This window comes from Amphibalanus amphitrite, unplaced genomic scaffold (assembly GCF_019059575.1).
Source record: "Amphibalanus amphitrite isolate SeventyFive unplaced genomic scaffold, NRLGWU_Aamphi_draft 000025F_arrow, whole genome shotgun sequence".
In the NCBI taxonomy this organism is placed as follows: domain Eukaryota; kingdom Metazoa; phylum Arthropoda; class Thecostraca; order Balanomorpha; family Balanidae; genus Amphibalanus; species Amphibalanus amphitrite.
Genome location: NW_024881521.1, coordinates 437,928 through 456,433, shown reverse-complemented (window position 1 = coordinate 456,433; position 18,506 = coordinate 437,928). Strand labels below are relative to the sequence as shown.

Sequence of the window (18,506 nt, the reverse complement as noted above, 5' to 3'; positions counted from 1 at the left end):
TGGCAGACCATCCGGAGATCAGACGAGAGTAATTAGTCATGCTCTCCTGACTGCCAGTCGTTTGGTGTAAATCGGGCTTACAGCTTACAAATGAAGCCGGCCTGTACGCGCCCATATCTGTCGACGTTCAAATAACATGTTGACAAGACACAATCCCGACAGCTTTATCAGCCGGCACACAGGCTTTAAATGGACGGTGATAAGCTATGATAAACGTTTGTGCACAGGTAGACTGACGTATGTAGGCACTGCCCAATTGTGCTGCTTGCATCACTCCAGACAGGGAGCCTCCCGGTACATATAAAACTGCGCTTCATTAGCGATGCTGGAGTCGATCAGCCGCGTCAATCGGTTATGACGGCCGATAATAAGCCGATGCTGAGCACTAGTTTGACAGAAACGGAGCACCACTCGCCACCGGGAGACCCATTGTCATCAATACCGGAGCCAGACCCAACGACTAGGCACGGCTAGAGCTGGGACACCGCGACAATGATAAACGACTTCAATCTGCCGGCACCGGGCACCGCCGAGTGCAATCTCCTGTGTGATGAATTCAATTCCTCATACATGTAGCTACGGATGCAGGCATGCATTCAGGTCCTCTTGCGCTGAGTTCAGTTCACAGTGAGCCTGGGACGTACTCACTACTCGGTCTTCCTTTGGCATCTGACAGCGATAGAGTACGGCGCTGCCCGCTGATGACACTGTGCAGGGCACAGCTGACACAGCACATACACAGCACATACACAGACATAGCTCTTGAGGTGCCTATCTGATACACAACACCGCGTAGAGTGCACTGTGTATGTACAAACAGTCATAGACATCCTCTGTGGTCATTCTGACGCTTCATACTGCACGGGAATCACCTGCCGCTACTCAGGAGACTGAGAGGCCATCAGCCCATGCCCAGCCACACCTTCCTGATTTCCACCTCACCGCCCATAGCGGCAGCACTTCGCCACGTCACCCCGACTCAATACAGACTGCATCCTCTCATAGAGTCGACCGCCACAGGAAGTCTCTCCGGGCCTTCTGAGAGAGACCCAGCGATGGCGGCTGGGTAATGCATTAGGATGGAGAGCACCAACCGCCGGCTCTCAGGGTGGTGTGGCGTCCCGTCACGGTTCACCGGTTGTCACCTGGGACTGTAACCGCTGGTCGTCACCTCTGAATGTCATTTACACTCATCACCGCTGCCTGACGGGGATGGTGGATGACCGGTGACAAGCAGAATGGCAGACGACCCGAGCAGAGATGGCAAAGAACTGACGGAGGAACGGCGGAGGACCACTGACCAGTGATCGAGAGGAACGGGAGGCAGGAGCAGCAGACGACCTGTGACCGGACTACAGTGAAATGGCAAAGAATCGGCCACTAAACAGTGCAACTGACCACTGACCAGTGACCGAGAGGAACGGCAGGAGGCAGGAAAGGCAGACGACCCGTGACCAGACGTGGTCGGCATGATAATCATGACCGGTGAAAGACGACAGGTGATTCGTGACCGGACTAAGAGCCGACGGTCAGACGGGACGGGGTACGGTCATAAGACTCGCCAGAAGCTGCACGTGCGTAAGGGCAGAAGAGGACAGTTAGAGTAAACTGAACGACTCCTGAAGCATGCCACATATCTGAACACAGATTTCAGCCTTATCAATCCTTGCCGTATAAGGTCAAGTTCAATGAGGAGACTAAACCGCTGACAAGTTAGATGAGATGTATTCCAATATCAGTCCTCATCACTCCCATAGCTGAAATGAGCGCCTTCGCAGAAGTCTATCGTCCATCACGGACGACTAGAGATCGGGAAGGCGAGTTATCAGTGAGATCGACGCAGGGCGAGGAATGACGAGATACGGTTGGTCAGGAAGACGCACATTAGACAGATTCGGCGCAGCGGTGCGCACCAATTGTCAGAGATCTGCCTGGGAACCGTTATCAGTCCTGACAGACAGAAAATAATTATTCTCATTATGAAAATATAATAAACTCATGCCAGGCTTGATATGGATTATTTGGTTATTTATGGCAAGCATGATTGATGCAACTTACCTATCGGAGGTGTTCAGTAAAACTCCAGCTAAATGTGCCTATCATCCACCGATGATATCATCATATCATCGTATCATCTTATGAAAGCACGTACCCATCTAAATGAACTTACAAAAGATAATGTTCCATTATCAATACATAACGAGCCCTCGCAGTCACCTAATTAGGTCGCATGAAACATGAACTCATCGCGCACTGGCAATAGATTGTCGATGATCGCCCAATGCGAGACAAATGCCGCGGCGTTTGCCGGCGAACATCGACACGAAAGTATTCTAGGAATTATTCATGGCTACGATGACGGTTTTGAGGGCGTTAGGAGACGGTCTCGGTAATCCAGCTCGACGAGGCCGGTCACGAGACGCGCGCCCGTCTGATGGTGTCACAGATAGCGGCGTGTGACACGCGCTACGTGACGTGACGTGACGTCCGACACGGGTCCGAGCGGAGCGTGACGGCCCACCGCGCCCCGCTGCCGCCGTGACGGCCCCGTCCCGACAGACAGAGACGTCGGGAAGAGACGTCACAGATGAATGATAGGCAGACAGGCTTTTAACAGTCGGTTTAGATGGTAGAATGGTGAGAATGCAAGGTGAGAGATCAAGCGTGAGGTAACTCAGGCTAGCGAGAATCTCGAAGGCACCCGCCGGCTCAGCAGCTTTGTTTCAACCGCGTGATGTAGTTCCTATGTATCAGATTCACATCGCTCACAGTCACGTTATATGGTGTGCATCCATCACGAGCTCTCAGCCCGTCCGGCCCCGCCCGCCGGAGCCGGACTGACCTCCGGTGACCCGGCCGTGACCCCGAGACCCGCCTGCCCGTGACGAGCCGTCGGCGGCGCGGCAGAGCGCGGCGACAAAAAAGGCGCACACACGCCTTCCGCCGGCGTGACGTGACGTGACGGCGGCGTCACGTGACGGTCCAGCACCGAGCGGTACCGTCTGTGAGGTCAGGGGTCACTGAGCCGCACCCCGGCCCGCACTGAAAACTTTTTTACCATTTCCTGAAGGGTAAACCCGCCATAGCATGGTAGCTTGACACACAGACGTTTTTTACCACCTTCCAGATGGTAAATTTTACTCTTTCATGAAGAGTAAATTCGCCAGGGAGGGGTAACATGACACACAGACGTTTTTTACCATCTTCTGAATGGTAAACTCTTTTGATTTACTCTTGTCTAGAGTGTAACATTTTTTGGGTTACACTCTTTGAAAGGGTAAATCTTTAACGGAACCCTTTTCTTTGGAGTAACGCATCATCTTCTCTGTGCTTTACCCTCCTACAGAGAGTATATTCTTCTGGCCTACCCTTTGTCACATGGTAATGTTTACTCTTTCCTTTAGTGTTAACCCCCCAGAGGATGGTAACAGACTCACAGACGCTTCCTTTAGAAGCTTCACGAAGCTTCTGTTAACCGGAGCTCACCAACTAAAAAAAAACATGCTTCAAGAGAAACAATGTATATTTGGCTTCCGTACAAACAATACGAGGGGCACACCAGCCATGAACATTGTGAGACTTTTCACTTATTCATACGAATTTATACAAAGCGTTCAGCAATGCATAAGCGATAAATAAACACCACGATACAACTTGAATGCAATTTGAATATGGATACCTACAAGACATTCAGCGCCCTCATATTGGATAAGGCACAGCGCACAATATTTGAAGTGAGCGACGGCGTTCCTGGGTGGTCGCCCGTCTGCGTGAGATAATGAGACTGGATCACTACAGTACAAGTCTTTTTCAAAGTCACCAACAAAATGCATAAACTTGTAGCATCACAACAAAATTAATGTACGTACTCACAACACTAGGCCACGTGGCCGTGCACGGGGTCCTGTTAACCAGGTCAAATTAGCACCACTCAACGGCACGCAATGCTCTAGCACATCGGTACTTACAACAAAATGTCCACAGAGGCTCTATAGGTGAAGAACAGCACACAAGCACAATCACCAACGGCCACGCCGCGCGGCACCGACACTGCACACATCCTCTCTCGGAGACCAACGGCCGAAAACTGACAGATGCGCGCGGCCTTCAAACCGCAAACGGCCGATCTCGTTTCTGATTGGCTGATTGGTTCCATTTCAAATATCATCTTCACGAGGGTAAACAAGATCCACGCATGAAACGACTATCTGTACACGAGTCACGATACCCAGAAGGAAAGAGTTTTCATGATGTTCTGGATCGCGAGAGTAATATTGATATTTACATGGTAATAATACTCTTCGCTGGCGAATAAGTTCATATTAACCACGTACCGTTACTATGCACATAATGGTTGCAGCGAGTTACCCTTTCAATATACTCTTAACTTGCGGGTTTGATGAAAATGAACCCTCCAGGAGGTAGTAAAAAAAGTTTTGAGTGCGGGCGCGGCCGACCGTGAGAGGATACAACAAACCGGTGTCCGAGCGACCTGCCTCAAACTGACGAAAGCACCTCACAAGGTTATAAATGCAGCTAAATGCAGCTCACCGTGCATGTTAAGGTCAAATTAAAGATGCAGATCAGAAGGTAGTGCAGTCCCTCGCACCAAACACCCCGATGAACGTGATTTGGCTTGTTCTGTCGCCATGATTCCACAGGAAGCTCGCATTCCATCCTTGTTATTCCACCGGTCACCATCAGATACGGTCATTTTTCCACAGCCGAGTCCCATTGTCCGGCTGGGAAAAGTCAGCCGCTAAGACGCTGATTCTGTGTCGATTCACGGGATTAGCGGGTGCCGGTGCGGATGTGGTGCTAATCCGGCGAGTTCCCGGCTCGGTCCGGCTGGGTACCGGGGGTCAATAGAGTGGGTTCGGGTCCGCCGGGTAGGGGCAGACGGGCGGGGCACCACGGGGTCACCGGACATGAGCCCAGGTCATCGGTAAAGAAAATTGAATGGTAGGATGGCATGCAGTGAGAAACAAATTAAGATTCACTTCATCACCTAACACGCATCGTACCTATGTAATATGTCCAAAAGTGCAATGGTGTAAGGGACTAGGGTAATAGATATATCAGCTCGTTCGTTGAGCAGTCACATATCAGTTTGCAATATCTGATGATCATTAATCGATGATGGAGAGGACCAGCTCTGTCACCGAACACGGGGTCAGCTGGGTCACGGTCGGGGCGGCACTGCGGCGGCAGAGGTCACTGCCAGGTCACGGGCAGGGGCGGCACGGGTCGACGGCGTGCTGCGGGCGGGGTGCGGCCGGAGAGACCCTGAACGGCCCCACGATCACTGGGTCGTGATCAGTTCAAACATCCGCCGGAAACCCAGCATCGCCGACGGGACGTGCAAAACGATACCAGGTCACGCGGAGTTGCAACATGTCTGCTAAACGATACAACTTATTGACAGTTCCCTGTGTTACATACTTCTTTTAGAAAGGTAATCTTACAAAAAATGTTCACTGGTGCTAATTGGTTCACTAACATCTTATCTGTCCACTTTGAAACGCTCGAAATAGCATGGCAGCAAAGGGTTACATGGACATGACGTGTACGGCCGCCGTTTTGTGATCGCTTGAAGTCGATCGAATTTAACAGCAGGGTAGCGGTGAAATACCTACTTACTTCCACTTAGAAGTTTAACATGCTAGCTGTGCCATGCAATAGGAGTGGCATCAACTTCCATTTTGGTATCACGCAATTGAGGCACTGGGAAAATGGATTCTGCAACAATTCGTTTACACCCATTTATCCATTTTATCCATCCATTCACCTACTGGAATATCGGGAAAGTAGGGATTTATTGTGCAGTGCACACAGTGACGACTCACAGCAAAACATGCCGATTGACCAGGAACTGGTCAGCTGCGATACGGAGAATGTTTCAAGGATATTTCAATGAACATTCTAATAAACACATCATTAAGCCAGGCGACAGTGTAGGATGTTATCTATATCAACCTGTTGGCATTCTCAGATAACATCTAGTCCAATTTCCGCCAGGTGTACCGTGAGTTTCGGCATCCAGGTAACATAGAAAATGCAATATCATAGCACGCAACACGCAGCGGAATGTGCAGAGCAGCAAAAATCAGACGGCATCAAAGTGGCTAACGAAATACTTATCAATCAGCACGATTGTTCGTTGAACACTTCAGCTGAATCGATGCAATCAAGTTTCAGAACTGGAAAATTTTGTTTTTATTGGAAGCGGGAGGAAAGAGACATTCTGTTTATATGATCCGATCCAGCCGGCTACCAGCCGTGAAATATCTTTCCCATGGCAATGTCTGATAAAAAGCATTTGAGCAGCGTCTCGCCACCAAAGATGGGATTGCTCGCCGGTCGGACAAACATGAGTGGCCTGTCAGCCAGTCATCTGCAAAACTGTGATGTGTCCGACATTCGGCACAGAGGACGGTGACTGGAGCGCTTCCCAGGCCTGACAGACGGTCAGACCCCGAGCCAAAACAGACATTAGGACCCCGTTGCCCGCGCCATCTCACCGTCATTCTCCCCGGTTGGCTGTCAGTGGCCGGAACCACTCACGTCGGCTCGTTTATAGGGTAGGATAGCCCTTACAAAACCATGAGTATGTATATGTATGTGCGTGAGTTGCAGAGTAGCCGAGGCGTCGGCAGCGGACCTGATGTATGTGCAGTGCGGAGTAGCCGGGGCGTCGGACGCATTGCAGTTGCAGAGTAGCCGAGGGGTCGGCGGCGGACCTGACGTGTGTGTGCATGAGTTGTAGAGTGGCCGGAACCAGGTGTTTTGTGTGTATCGCGTCGCAGGTTGGGGTGCTGCGTTGCACGACCCTTCAAAGCGTGCCTACCAGGCTCCCCGGTTTCCTTCACGGTTGCGTGTGCGCTTAGTATGCCTCTGAATAGATGCACGTCAGTCGCTGGGGAACCATCCCCGTGGTGACGCCGCGTCAGTCGCCGGGCAACCATCCTCGTGGTGTCGCCGCCAAGGAACCGCACTCCGCTGTACGTACCCCCGAGCCGTGCTCGATACGCCTCACCTGCCGTGCCGGCGTTAGTGTGCCTGACCATAGAATCCTTGTAGCCGTTGGTACTCCCCACAGCTTCCCTGGCGCCCTTCTCGCTCGCTCTCCGCTCCACTCGCCGGCGGCCATGTCGGCGTTAAGGAGTGCCTGATCAGATAATCCTCGTAGCCGTTGGCGCTCCGCACGGATTCCTTAGCTCACTTCTCGCTCACTCTACGACCCTTTCGCCGCCCGTCGCCGTCGACGACTGCCGTTCGTGCCACTCCAGTCGACGGCCCGGCGGTCCCGCGGCCCGCGCCCTCCCAGACACCCCTCCGGGGGCTGCCCTGCGTCTGTCGACGGGGCGATTAGCCACGGTCACGTTCGGTGGCGCCCTGGCAGGGTCCTAACCTTCCATAGCCGCGTCGCCGCTATGAGTTGATTATTTCGACTGTCTCGGTCCTATTCCCCATCAGACGGACTGTGCCAGTTCCAGCCCAACCAGTCTGTTGCCTGCCCCCGCTCTAGCCTCAGTGAGAAGTCCGCCCCAATTACAGCCGTCGGTCTCGATCTTAGCCGGCTTAGACAGTCAGTCGCCATAAACTCAACAGACTGCCTGGCGGAAAGTACAGCCGGTGTGCGCCCTGCAGTGACCGCCCGCGGCTTTCAGCAGCCTTGTCCTCCAGATTTCAAGCAGTCTGCTACCGGCGCACACCGTTCCACGTATCCCAGCTCATCAGACCTAGCCTCGGGCGACGGCGGACACCGATCCGACGAGCCCGAGGGCGAGTACTGCCGACAAATTAGCCCAGTGCACACTGCGACAGCTGCTGCTCCCAGAGGATAGGCGCGAATCAAACACTGCCCCTTGGGCACCGGTGAAACGGTGAGAGGGAGGTGAAGGGAAGATGCAGCTTGCTCAGGTGAGGCGGCGAGAGGGACAGAGAGGGAAGATGCAGCTTGCCCAGGCGAAGCGGCGAGAGGAGTCGAGTCAAAGGAAGAGACGCAGACCGTCCGTCCCGGCCGAGGCCCGGATGGTAGCGTGCCGTACTGAAGTCCCAGGGGCGTGTCGTGCAGGCACAGGTCTTAGCCGATATTGAACCGTGAGGCGACGGGGAAGCCAACAGCTCCTTATCCTAAATACCCAGGGAATTATGGTCGTTACGGAGCTCGCTTTATCGCACGTAATAGATGGTTTATATCAAACGTCTTCCGCATGAAATACATGGCTCATAAGAGTTAATAACCCATTACGGTCTGCTGTTGTTTCGACGCATTGCAACTAAAATGCTAAGACGGGTGGAGCCGACACGAAGAGGGCATAATTGCAGTGGTCGGTAACATAATGCATTCTAGATCCAACTGAATAGATCTGCCGACATTTGAGAATCTTAGAAATACACAGCGATATGCATCAGCATGGGTATTGGATAAATAATGGGACGCTTTCAGCTGAATAGATTTGCTTATAAATTTCATTTCATTGCCCGACATAATAAAAACATAACTCAGTGTCAACCTCAAGACGGTTACCAGCTGTTTGTCGTGAGCTAAAGTCACAATTTTCCCACCCTTGAGAAATATTGTCTCTAATCGTTGTGACGTTTTCCCATGTCACAGCTGTCGAGCGCAGCTGCAAAGCCGTTTAATCCCACAATAAAATTATACAATAACTCAACACAGTCGAGTTGTTGTGCGATAAACAAAACTGATTGGCCCCTTAGCCGGAATCTGTCAAGCTTTATGGGACCATGAGGCTCCCTTCGTAGATGACCTGAGGCTTAGTCCTGAAGACCTGTGGCCTCATCCAGAGGACTGTGTGGCTCAGTCGTGTGAAATTTTCAGCTATCCATGGCCCCATCCAAAAGGCAGCCCGTTCGGCGGATCGCTATGCGGGATCCATGACTCCATTCGGCGGGATTGTTATGCCCGTATTCGTCTTGCAGGATCTGAAACTGGCCATGTTTCCGTCCGACAGGCACCTGTTATATTCGGTAGAATCTGTACCTCCGAGCGGCAGGGTCTCTGGCCCCACCCCTGCTGGCCGCATAGTGCACGCATCTTCGGGTGGCAGAATCAGACGCTACCCTTCCCAGATGGTGTTTGGCCGCCTAGTTCGTGTGCGGGCAGATTCAGACACATCTCCCCAGATGGCGTTTGGCCCATAGAAGATATAAGATCTCTATAATATATTGTATATAAGATCTCGATGGTTTGGTCACCGTTTCGCCCATCGGCAGAATCAGACCCCGGTCTCCCCAGGTGGCGGCAATAAGGCGCACCTGTCGTCTCCCTGAGGAAGCACCGCCGGCCGGCACAGCTGGATCAATCACCCGGCCAACCGCGAAGGAGGTGCAGCTCTGTCACTATCGGAGCGGATGGCGAAACGGGAGTGGACGGGATGGGATAGGGAAAGGGATGAGAGATGGGATTAGGGATGATGGAAAAAGGAGGACGGGATAGGAAAGGGTAAGAAAAGGGATGGATGAGAGCTGAGAGAGACAGGAAATAAGAGTGAGAGAAGGGTAGGTATGAGATGACGAGAAAAGGGGTGAGAGACAGTGCATGAGAGAAGACAGTCAGTGGGAGGTGGGGTTCGGAGACAATGTGGAAGAGAGATGGAGAGACGGAACCGGACGGAGGTCGGGGTCAGCGGACGGAGCTCACTGAGCTGGCGCCGTGCTCAGCCATCCGGAGAGTGAGTCGGCAGTCGGCACGGCAGATCCACAGCGCGAGCTACCGCAGACTGGCACTGTGAGCCAGTGAGCCGCGGTCAGCCAGGGCGCCCCAGGTCAGACTGTCACGCCTGACAGCTCAGCGCGCCCGGCAGTCATTACAGGAGCTACCCCGGCAGCCTGCCCGGCGGCCGTTCGATCGCATATCTAGCGTCTTCTGTCGCCGGGGGGACACCGCTCGGAGCTGCCGATAATCCAGCCAAGGACCTGGATCGGAGAGCGATGGACAGGCGCTGATCAGTCCGTCTCTGGGGCCGTCTGTCGGGTAGGTACACCTGGCGGCTGGCAGCTCGGAGCTCTGTGGTGTGAGGATGAGAAGATGGGCGGACGAACGACCGAGGACCTCCCGAGATGTGAGAGACCGCTCCGTTAGCTTCGGCCGGCGGCGTCACTCACCACATCAACCGTCATCAACGCCATACCCGCCGCAGATGCGCCGTATACACCGCCAGTGCGCCGCACTCGCCGCCGGCGGCAGGTGCGGCGCACCGGCGCGCCACATTCCGGTCGGGCATTTGCCTGTCAAACTCAGATGGATGGCGGCCGGCTAATAGGCGGAATCTCATCACAGACAGGTTTAAAAGCCGCGATGACGGCGGCGGCGGGTTGGTGGCGAGCGGCGCCCCGGCCCTCGCCGCCGCGATTTGGGCGGAACACGGAGTGGATGGGACGCTGATGGATCCTTCTGTGGTGGAGAAATGGAGCGGACGGCCGGCCGAGATCGACCATCGGACGCAGCCGAGAGACGTTCTTTACACTCGCCGACCGCGAGGAAAGCGTCGGTCCCGGTCCAGATCAACCGGCTGTTGAAGCCAAGGAATTCAGAGATAGGACACATATGGTCGGTTTTCACCACCTCAGCTTTCTAGGGTAAAATGGCATAAAGAAAACCGATGAAGTCCAACTGACCCAGACGGATTTTATCTGATTGGTGTCATGAAGCGGAACATCACTTCAATGGTCAGCAGAGCAGTGCGAATGATGACTTTCACAGCCACTACCTTAGTCCGAGTGGCCTCCAACTGCACTCTCCCGATCGACAAAAACGTTGGCCCCGGACCGCAGAGACCACAGCAAGAAAACACTCGGTCCATCGTCATCTTTCACTTCGAACTACGCAAAAACCGAAGCCCGTCCAGAGTCGAACCCACACTTAGTCGTAGCGTCGCGGGCTGTCACAACGGCCTGCATATCGGAGGTATTTCAAATCCTTCCCGCCCGTCGCCGGCGTGCATTTCCTCATCGTAGGCACGCCGGACCGGGAAGGCCGGCCGTTCGCCGCTGCAACAGGTGCCTGCGCCGCGGCGGTCCGGTACGTCTGTGCCGAGTGGGGCACGCCCCGGGACCGGCCGGCACCGAGCTGCACGGCCGTCCACCCCGCCGTGCCGAGCGGCGCACCGCTGACAGAGCCGGGGGGCGAGAGGAGTCGGGGGCGGCCGGTGAATGTTTGGGTGTGTCGCCACTGCGAGGGTGGCCTGCGCGTGAAATCCTGACAGAGATGGACTTTGGACAGGGCGGGCGGACTGCTTGTGTCAATATCCGGGTCTGGGCCTGGCTTCCCGACAATGGCTGCAACAGCAAACATCCGCGAACTCCGACCCGCACACCCGGATAGAGAAGGCGTGAAATATTCAGCACAATTCCAAACCACACTCGGCGTAATACGACGGGCTGGTGCGTGTAATCCGTTTGGAGGCCAACCGGCGACTGTTTTGCTCCCTGAAGGCGCCGAGGTTGGCTCACCCAATCTACCCGGCGTCCTACGCAGCAGGAGTCTCTGCCGCGAACCTGCGGCGTCGAGGTCGTACGGCTCACCTGCGTGTTCCAATGACGCTGGGGAGGACACTGCCGAGCTGCGGTAATAGGTGACCCAGCTGGGATAGAGACCGCGGCCGCTCGGCCTCCGTGTTGGGGCGCTTCTTCAGACGCTGCTCCCGTGAGGCCGTCTCGGTCATCGGTAGCGTGCTCGGGCCCGGGGCCGGCATCGGCGCGGCGCCCGGCCCCGGCGCCGGAGCCGGACCCGCCATCGGAGCCGCAACGAAGGCGGTGTCGGCAGCCGACGGGCCCGGGCCGGGGTCACCCCCGACGCCGTCATTGAGCGAGTGCCGCTGCCGCCGGCGTTCGGCCGAGCGCGGCCTCAGGTAGCGGTTGAGCAGGCCGGCCAGGCCCAGGTCGACGCTGACCGGGCGCCGCCGGCCGCGCGGCTGCCGACCGACCGGCGCCGCCATCGTCACCGGCGCGCCATCACCGCCGCCGCGCGTCACCGCACTGTCATCTCGCTCGGAATCACTGGCTGTCACTGATAGAGCAGTCCGCCCTGCAGTCGCTGGCCACCGGACTGACCGCCGGGCCGCACCGGCCAAGACTGGAGCCGGTGTGGCGGCGGCGTGTCACTGGCGGCTGCAGCGCAGCGGCGGCGGCGGGCGGCCGGACCGGTTACCGCCTCCTCCCCGTCCAGCCCCGCGCCGCGCGGCTATCGCAACGGCCATCGACGCGGCCGGCGCGGCGGCCTCGACCTTGGCTGGACACGCCGGCGGCGGCGCGTGCGTCCGTCCCACACTGTCCCGAGAGGGCCATGAGAGGGCTGGAATCTCAGGTGGCGCCGGTCAGCGATATGGCGTCTCTGCGGCCTTCGCACGCGATGAGGTCGGAGCTAATATACCTGTGGTGCCACTCAGTTGACCTCCATCACCAAGGCCTTCGTCAGAAACTACTACTGGCCTGGCCACAACGTCCGTCTTCATTGCAGCACAATGCGCTTCTCCAGATCATGACATGACATTCGTCATTCCGTGTCGTGCGATAGGTTCCGTACCGCGACGTGCCGTCCCTTGCTATGTCTAAATGCATTGTGTCGTGCTGTTCCCAGCCACAAAACACATATATTCCGCACCGTACCGTACCGTTCCATGGCGCAGCGTCCCGTGCCATACTGTTGCGACTCTGAGCCGGTCACCGGCCCTCCCCGGTGCAGCTCCCTGGAGTCGCCCGTCCTGCGGCTGCAGCCTCCCTCCTTGGCACCCCTCCCCTCTCCGCGCGCAGCCACCCATTGATCAGCCACGTCTGGAGAGCGAGCCGCGAGGGTGGGGTGGCCGCCCGCGCACAGACCTGTGTACCGCGCCTATCGGCCCGGCGGCGGTGCGTGTGTTGTGTGTGTAGTACGCAGCAGATGTAGTCGACTGTCCGCGGCTGACCGGACTCGGACACAGGTGGAGGCGGGGACTGCAGCGCGGTGCCGAGACGCCGCAGCCGCCGCCGCGGGTCGTTGCTCCTGCTCGCAGCGGCTCTGGCCGGCATGTTAAGCCGGCGAGCGGGCCGGTTGGCCAGGTGGGTCAACCGCGTGCCATCGGTCCGGTTCGGCTCGGTGCGTCGGGGTAAGGCACGACCGCTGTACGACCACCTTCGGAGGATGCGCATTGTAAACTGCACAGAGCGCGGCGCCGCCAGCGGATATATCAGCGACACGGTACGGCACTCAATATTTGAGAAATATTCGTGAAGAAATCACCCAGAAACTCGTCAAGCAATTACCACCTGAATTCAGCCAACAACAGAATTAGTATTCCCCCCTCCCCCACATCTCGCCTTAAGTCCTCCCCCTCCCACGCACACGCACTCCGCCCAACGTGTGCGCTCAGTTCCCTGCTCTCGGGGAGACTGACGGCGAGTCCCCCAATGGGGAGTGATTGGTGGTCGCCGAACCTATCGGTCACCGCACCCGATCGTGACGAGAGCTGGACGGCCGGAGGTGAGAACAGGGGAGGGGAGGTGAGAAAGGAGACGAGAGGGTGAGAGGCGAGAGGGGAAGCCGAGTGGAGACGTGATAGGGGAGGTGTATGTAGTTATGCACGCGGGAGGTGGAAAGGAAAGGGAACTGAGAAACGAGAGAAGAGAGAGGTAAAAGGGGAAATGAAAAGGAAACAGAGAGGAGGTTTCAGCAGAACAAATTGTGCCAGGCGATAAATTATTTCGGGCCAGAACGAAAGGGACATAGAAAGAGACATGCATCGAATTATTGCAGTATGAAACTACGAGGCAGCACCGGAAATTCCGACACGAAGTAGCGTCGGTTTTGAAGAATAACCAATAACTTTTTTCCGCTATTGTTTCAGTTCCGTGCTATGCGGAAGGGCAGCCGGCCCAGCCGTTCAAATTGGACGCGGTCTGAAAGAAGGCCCCATCTGTTCTGAACGCGCCGGTCCCGCCAATGCATTTCAATGCAGCCCGGTGGGGTTCGGCCGGCCTACGCGCTGCGCTACAGGCCGGGCATCGGACGGCGTCCGCCCTGCACGGTTCCGGGAGAAGAGGCACATGCCTGCTCTGACGCCACGCTGCGAGCCGGCCGGCGGAGGGAGGTAGTCCAGCGGCGGCTCTATGGTCCGAGCCGGTGATACATGGCCAGGAAATTGCAGCTCTCTGTCAGCCCCGGCGGCCCGTATAACCGCGGCCGGCGGCGAGCCCCGCTCAGGCGGCGGGGACACCACCGTCACCGGTCGGTCCAGTGACCGCCAATACAGGGCGCGCGCAGAGACATCGGTCACGGGTCGGCACGTGCCGCTCCGGCTCCTCCATTCAGGAGAGGTCATTAAAGGGAGAGTGCGTCAACGTTGCATGACAGAATGGGTCGCGCACGGTCATGCCGTTGAATGAGTTTCCAGTCTCCGCAGTTGGGAGGCCCATAATCAATTACCTACTGAGCCCGGGACAAGGAATTCGGAACTGCGATCATCTCCGGTCATCTAGCCCCGGTGGCCTGCATACCATTACCATGGGTAATAAATGACCCGGTAAACGGTATACGGCCGCTCCCAGGGTAGAGATGCCATTTAATTTGCATCGCTCCGCCCGGTCAAATGAACGCCGAGAGGCGACCGCTCCGAAAGCTCCAAACACAGTTACAAAAGTCGGCAGTCTCAGACCATTACCATCAAACATTCACATATGCCACGGATAAATAAACCATTGGGCCACGTCTTCATCCTCAGCTATCGATGAATAGATAAGGACGTTCACCGACAAACTGATGTGATTTATGGTACGTATGACACCAATATTGACTAGCCGTTACCGGGTAGAGGTAAAATATAGCAGATACACACGCGGCAGAAGTCAACTATCAATCTAAAATACCTATCGGATGCAATTATAAAGCACGATTACTATAACCTTGACCAATGAACATCGCTTCGTTTGAGATTGGTCAAGAGTTCCGGTTGCATTCATCAGACGCAATCCTCACAGCCGTGTCTCTAGGCAAGTCTGAGAGCCGTTCCCCAGAACCTCGTCTCTTAGGTGCATTTCAAAGGTGTTCCCCACAGCACTGTCTGAAGTGTGTCTCAGAGGCGTGTCTCAGGTGTCTCAGGTGTGTCTCAGAGGCGCGCCTCAGCGGCGTTCCTCGAGGCGTGTCTCGCTGTCACCGGACGTCCCAGCGGAATGTGTGTGCCTCTGTTCGCCGCCAGTCGCGCATCCTAATGAGTGCACATTCCGCGCGCCTTCGACCATTGTGCGCCGGGCGGCATCCAACCTCAGTTCCGGGTTGATCTCAGAGTCGTCGGGCCGAGGCCGGACTTCAGGAAGGAACTGCGATGAACTGAGCCATGTGATTAGCAATGATCCGTGATTTACACATTTTCATTGGAAAGTTTTCGGATGATGCTAGACAAAGTTGCAGATGCCATCAAATTCACATATCATTAGAAGCAAATCTTAATGCAGCAGCCATTTCAGTGGCAGCCCTCTGCGATAAATCGCATCCTTAGAATCAGACGTCGCTGCTCAGCATCCAGTTTGCACTGTCGCCTGTCAATACCTGGATGACGTGACATTGCCGTCCAGGAATCACAGAGTGCTCATGGTCCCCAGAGAACGGAGGGAGGCGCACGGTACCGGCTAAAATAAGACACGATGGCGTCGAGCTCACCTGAGACAAATTAGGTCCGTACCTGATCCAGAGAGGGTCCGAACCAGCATTATACTGAGTTTCGCCGTTCATAGACAGACGGTAGGGGGCGGTCGTTATACTGGGGCTCAGGTAGAGCGGAGTTCTCTTCTACCTGCCTTTTTTGTCCGACCCATATGGTCGCGAAGGTCAAACGCGGGTACAGCGCGTTCCTTCTGACGTAGATAGGTGTTCGGACATGGCGAAGGGACGCGGGGTTAAGCGACAGGTGGGCAGATCGCGATCCGCCCCCAATGTCCCGCAAGTTTTTGTAGTCTGCAGGCTCCAAGCCGCCATAACTGGGTCTGACATGGTGGGAATCGGAGACGCTCACGGTGAGAGCCAGGAGGCGCTCACGGTGAGAACCAGGAGACGCTCACGGTGAGAATCAGGAGACACTCACGGCCGTCTTCATGCCACAAAAGTCGAACTGCAGTAATGAGCTCATGGTTGGCAATGACTCAGTGAGCGTTCCATCAACAGACTCAGACCGTGGCAGAAGTATCAAACGGTGGATGGAAGATAGTGGAGACCACTGACCACTGACCACGGAGCAGTACAATCGTCACTATACCTGCCACTTAAACAGCAATAACTCTATCTACAGAGAGCTGCAAATGCACAATGCACACACGGAGAGATTGAGTTATGCATTGTTCGATTAGACCGCACGTTGTGAGGTCGGCGGATTAGCGCCGAGCCACGTCCTGCATTTGGCAATACAAAGTTATCTCTTGTAGTTGGCTACCTGAAGTTATGTCCCGCATTTAGCAATGCGGCGCCATGAACTGGCCCTTACGACAGCAGCAGACTTGGCTGATGAATGCCACTGACTATGCACATGGTACCCGACGGCCACAGCCATGACTGACAGACAATGCCTTCTGACATCCCGGACTGTCAGTGACTCCTGACAGCCGGGCCGTGTGGGTGTCGCCGCTCCAGTGGCTGTGGGTTGCACAGGCCGCGCCCTGGCTTTCTGTTTCCACTCCAGCTACGTGCAACTGCCACCAGCGAGCCGTCGACTCCGACCGGCGGTGTTCACAGAGAGAACGGCCGACAGAAGGCGACGAGCTATCATAGCACCGCACACCGAGGGCGACATACGACACCACCAGCAGACGATACCGACCGGCGAGCGCCGGAGTTTTCTCCCCTCCCTCTCGGCTACCGAGCCCACCCCCAGTCCCCACCCAGGCAGCCGCTACTCCCCAGTGCCCACCCCCACCCCGACTATCTACCGCCGCGCCGTCGAGACGCACCGACACCGTCTCCCGCCCGGCTGTAATTTGAGACAAGCCCCAGGCACCGGCAGACGGCGGCGCTGGCGGTGGATCGTATTCCACACAGCCGCTCCAGTTCCATGAGTGCCGGAATACACGGCGGCCTGGATGGGCCGCGCGGGAACCTACTCATCCTCAATGAGTTCGGGGACGACTTCAGTCACGAAACGGCTGGGATCCAACAGCCGGTGTCGGTCTCAGTGGGTCTAAAGCATGCCACTTCCTAGTCTGAATCCACAGAGACAGCGCTGACCTGTGCCATTGTCGAGTCTCTTCCCGTGGCGACCCCACGCAGCCGGCGGCCGCGCTGTCGGCGGGTCAGCCAGCCCATCCCACTGAACGGGAAATAATCGCTCGGTTCGTCGTCCTTCGAGATGGCCCGTGAGCATCGGCGGGCGGCATCTATGAATCTCATTTAGTCGTACCTCCGCCGCCGGCGGGCCGACGACAGTACCGGAGATCGCGGCGTCGACCAAGGACGGCGGCTGGCCGGTCCTTGCCCCGTCATTTACACGGTCCCGATCGGGCCGGTGAGAAGCCGCACAGAGGCCCCAGGCGATGGGCGATCGATGGATCGGAGATGCTCCGCCATGACCAGCGAGCGCAGGACACAAGACGGGCTTGTCCACCCACGGCACCGCCTCAGAAGAGGCTCGACAAAGCGATCGGAAAGACAGCTGCACTTGAAGGTAGGTTCAATTTGGTGTCTCTAGCCGAGGACAGTATGAGTCATGAGAATCGGGCCAAACGCACGCCGGCAGACCGCAGAGACAATGCGAGGACGCGGAGGCGGCGGGCGTGTCCTCGAGCTGTGAGAACGGCAGGGTCGACCGGCCGTGACGGCGAAAAACGAACTGCACACGGGACGGGGACTGAGGCCATCGGGTGCAGAAAGACACAGGGAGTTCGGCCTGAGACTTGAGTAGGTACGGGGAGACAACCGAGTGCAGTAAGACAGTTCCTAAAGCAGTGCAGTAAGACTGCACAAGCAAACAGAGAGTAGAGACAGAGACAGTGAAAGAGGAAGTAAAAGAACACAGATTGACTGAGGTCACACATACCAGAGATGTTGGAAAAGGAACGGGAAGATGACAGAAGACTGACAGGCAGCAGGCAAACAGGAACCGAGGCCACAGAATAGAAGGGAATAGACGCAAGACGGTGAATGGAGCGATAAGCAGGTGTTAGAGTTAAGACTTTCTGCCTTAGGGCGGCTTTAGGGCCCGCTAAATCACCCACGTTGAAGAAAAGGGAATGGAAAGAATCGAAAACGGTGAAGGATAGAGGACTGAGTATCCAAATACGACCTTGTAAATCCAGCCTGAATGCGATAATGATGGATAAGTTAATTCTCATCAAATCGGCGGCGCTGAGGCGGACGTAAGGAATTCCAGTTACGCAATTAATTGTAAAAAGACTCAATAAGGTAAAGGGATCGCTGAGGTTAGCTGGGATTCAGTACCGCAGGATGCGAGATTACGAACTTCGACCGGACCCAGTCTTTTGTCGAGTCCTGTTGGCATGGTCGGTCGTCCAACTCCAGTCGTCAT

General features: G+C 55.9%; 1 protein-coding gene across 1 annotated transcript in view; it reads right to left on the bottom strand.

Moving 5' to 3' along the window:
• Positions 1-12,083, bottom strand: part of LOC122394594 (serine/arginine repetitive matrix protein 2-like) — a 51,053-nt gene extending 38,970 nt beyond the window's left edge. Inside the window, exon 1 of the mRNA XM_043391594.1 lies at positions 11,551-12,083. Within this exon, the coding sequence (XP_043247529.1) occupies positions 11,551-11,963 (413 nt within the window). The 5' untranslated portion in view covers positions 11,964-12,083. The remainder of the gene's footprint in view (positions 1-11,550) is intronic.
• Positions 12,084-18,506: the final 6,423 nt, after the last annotated feature.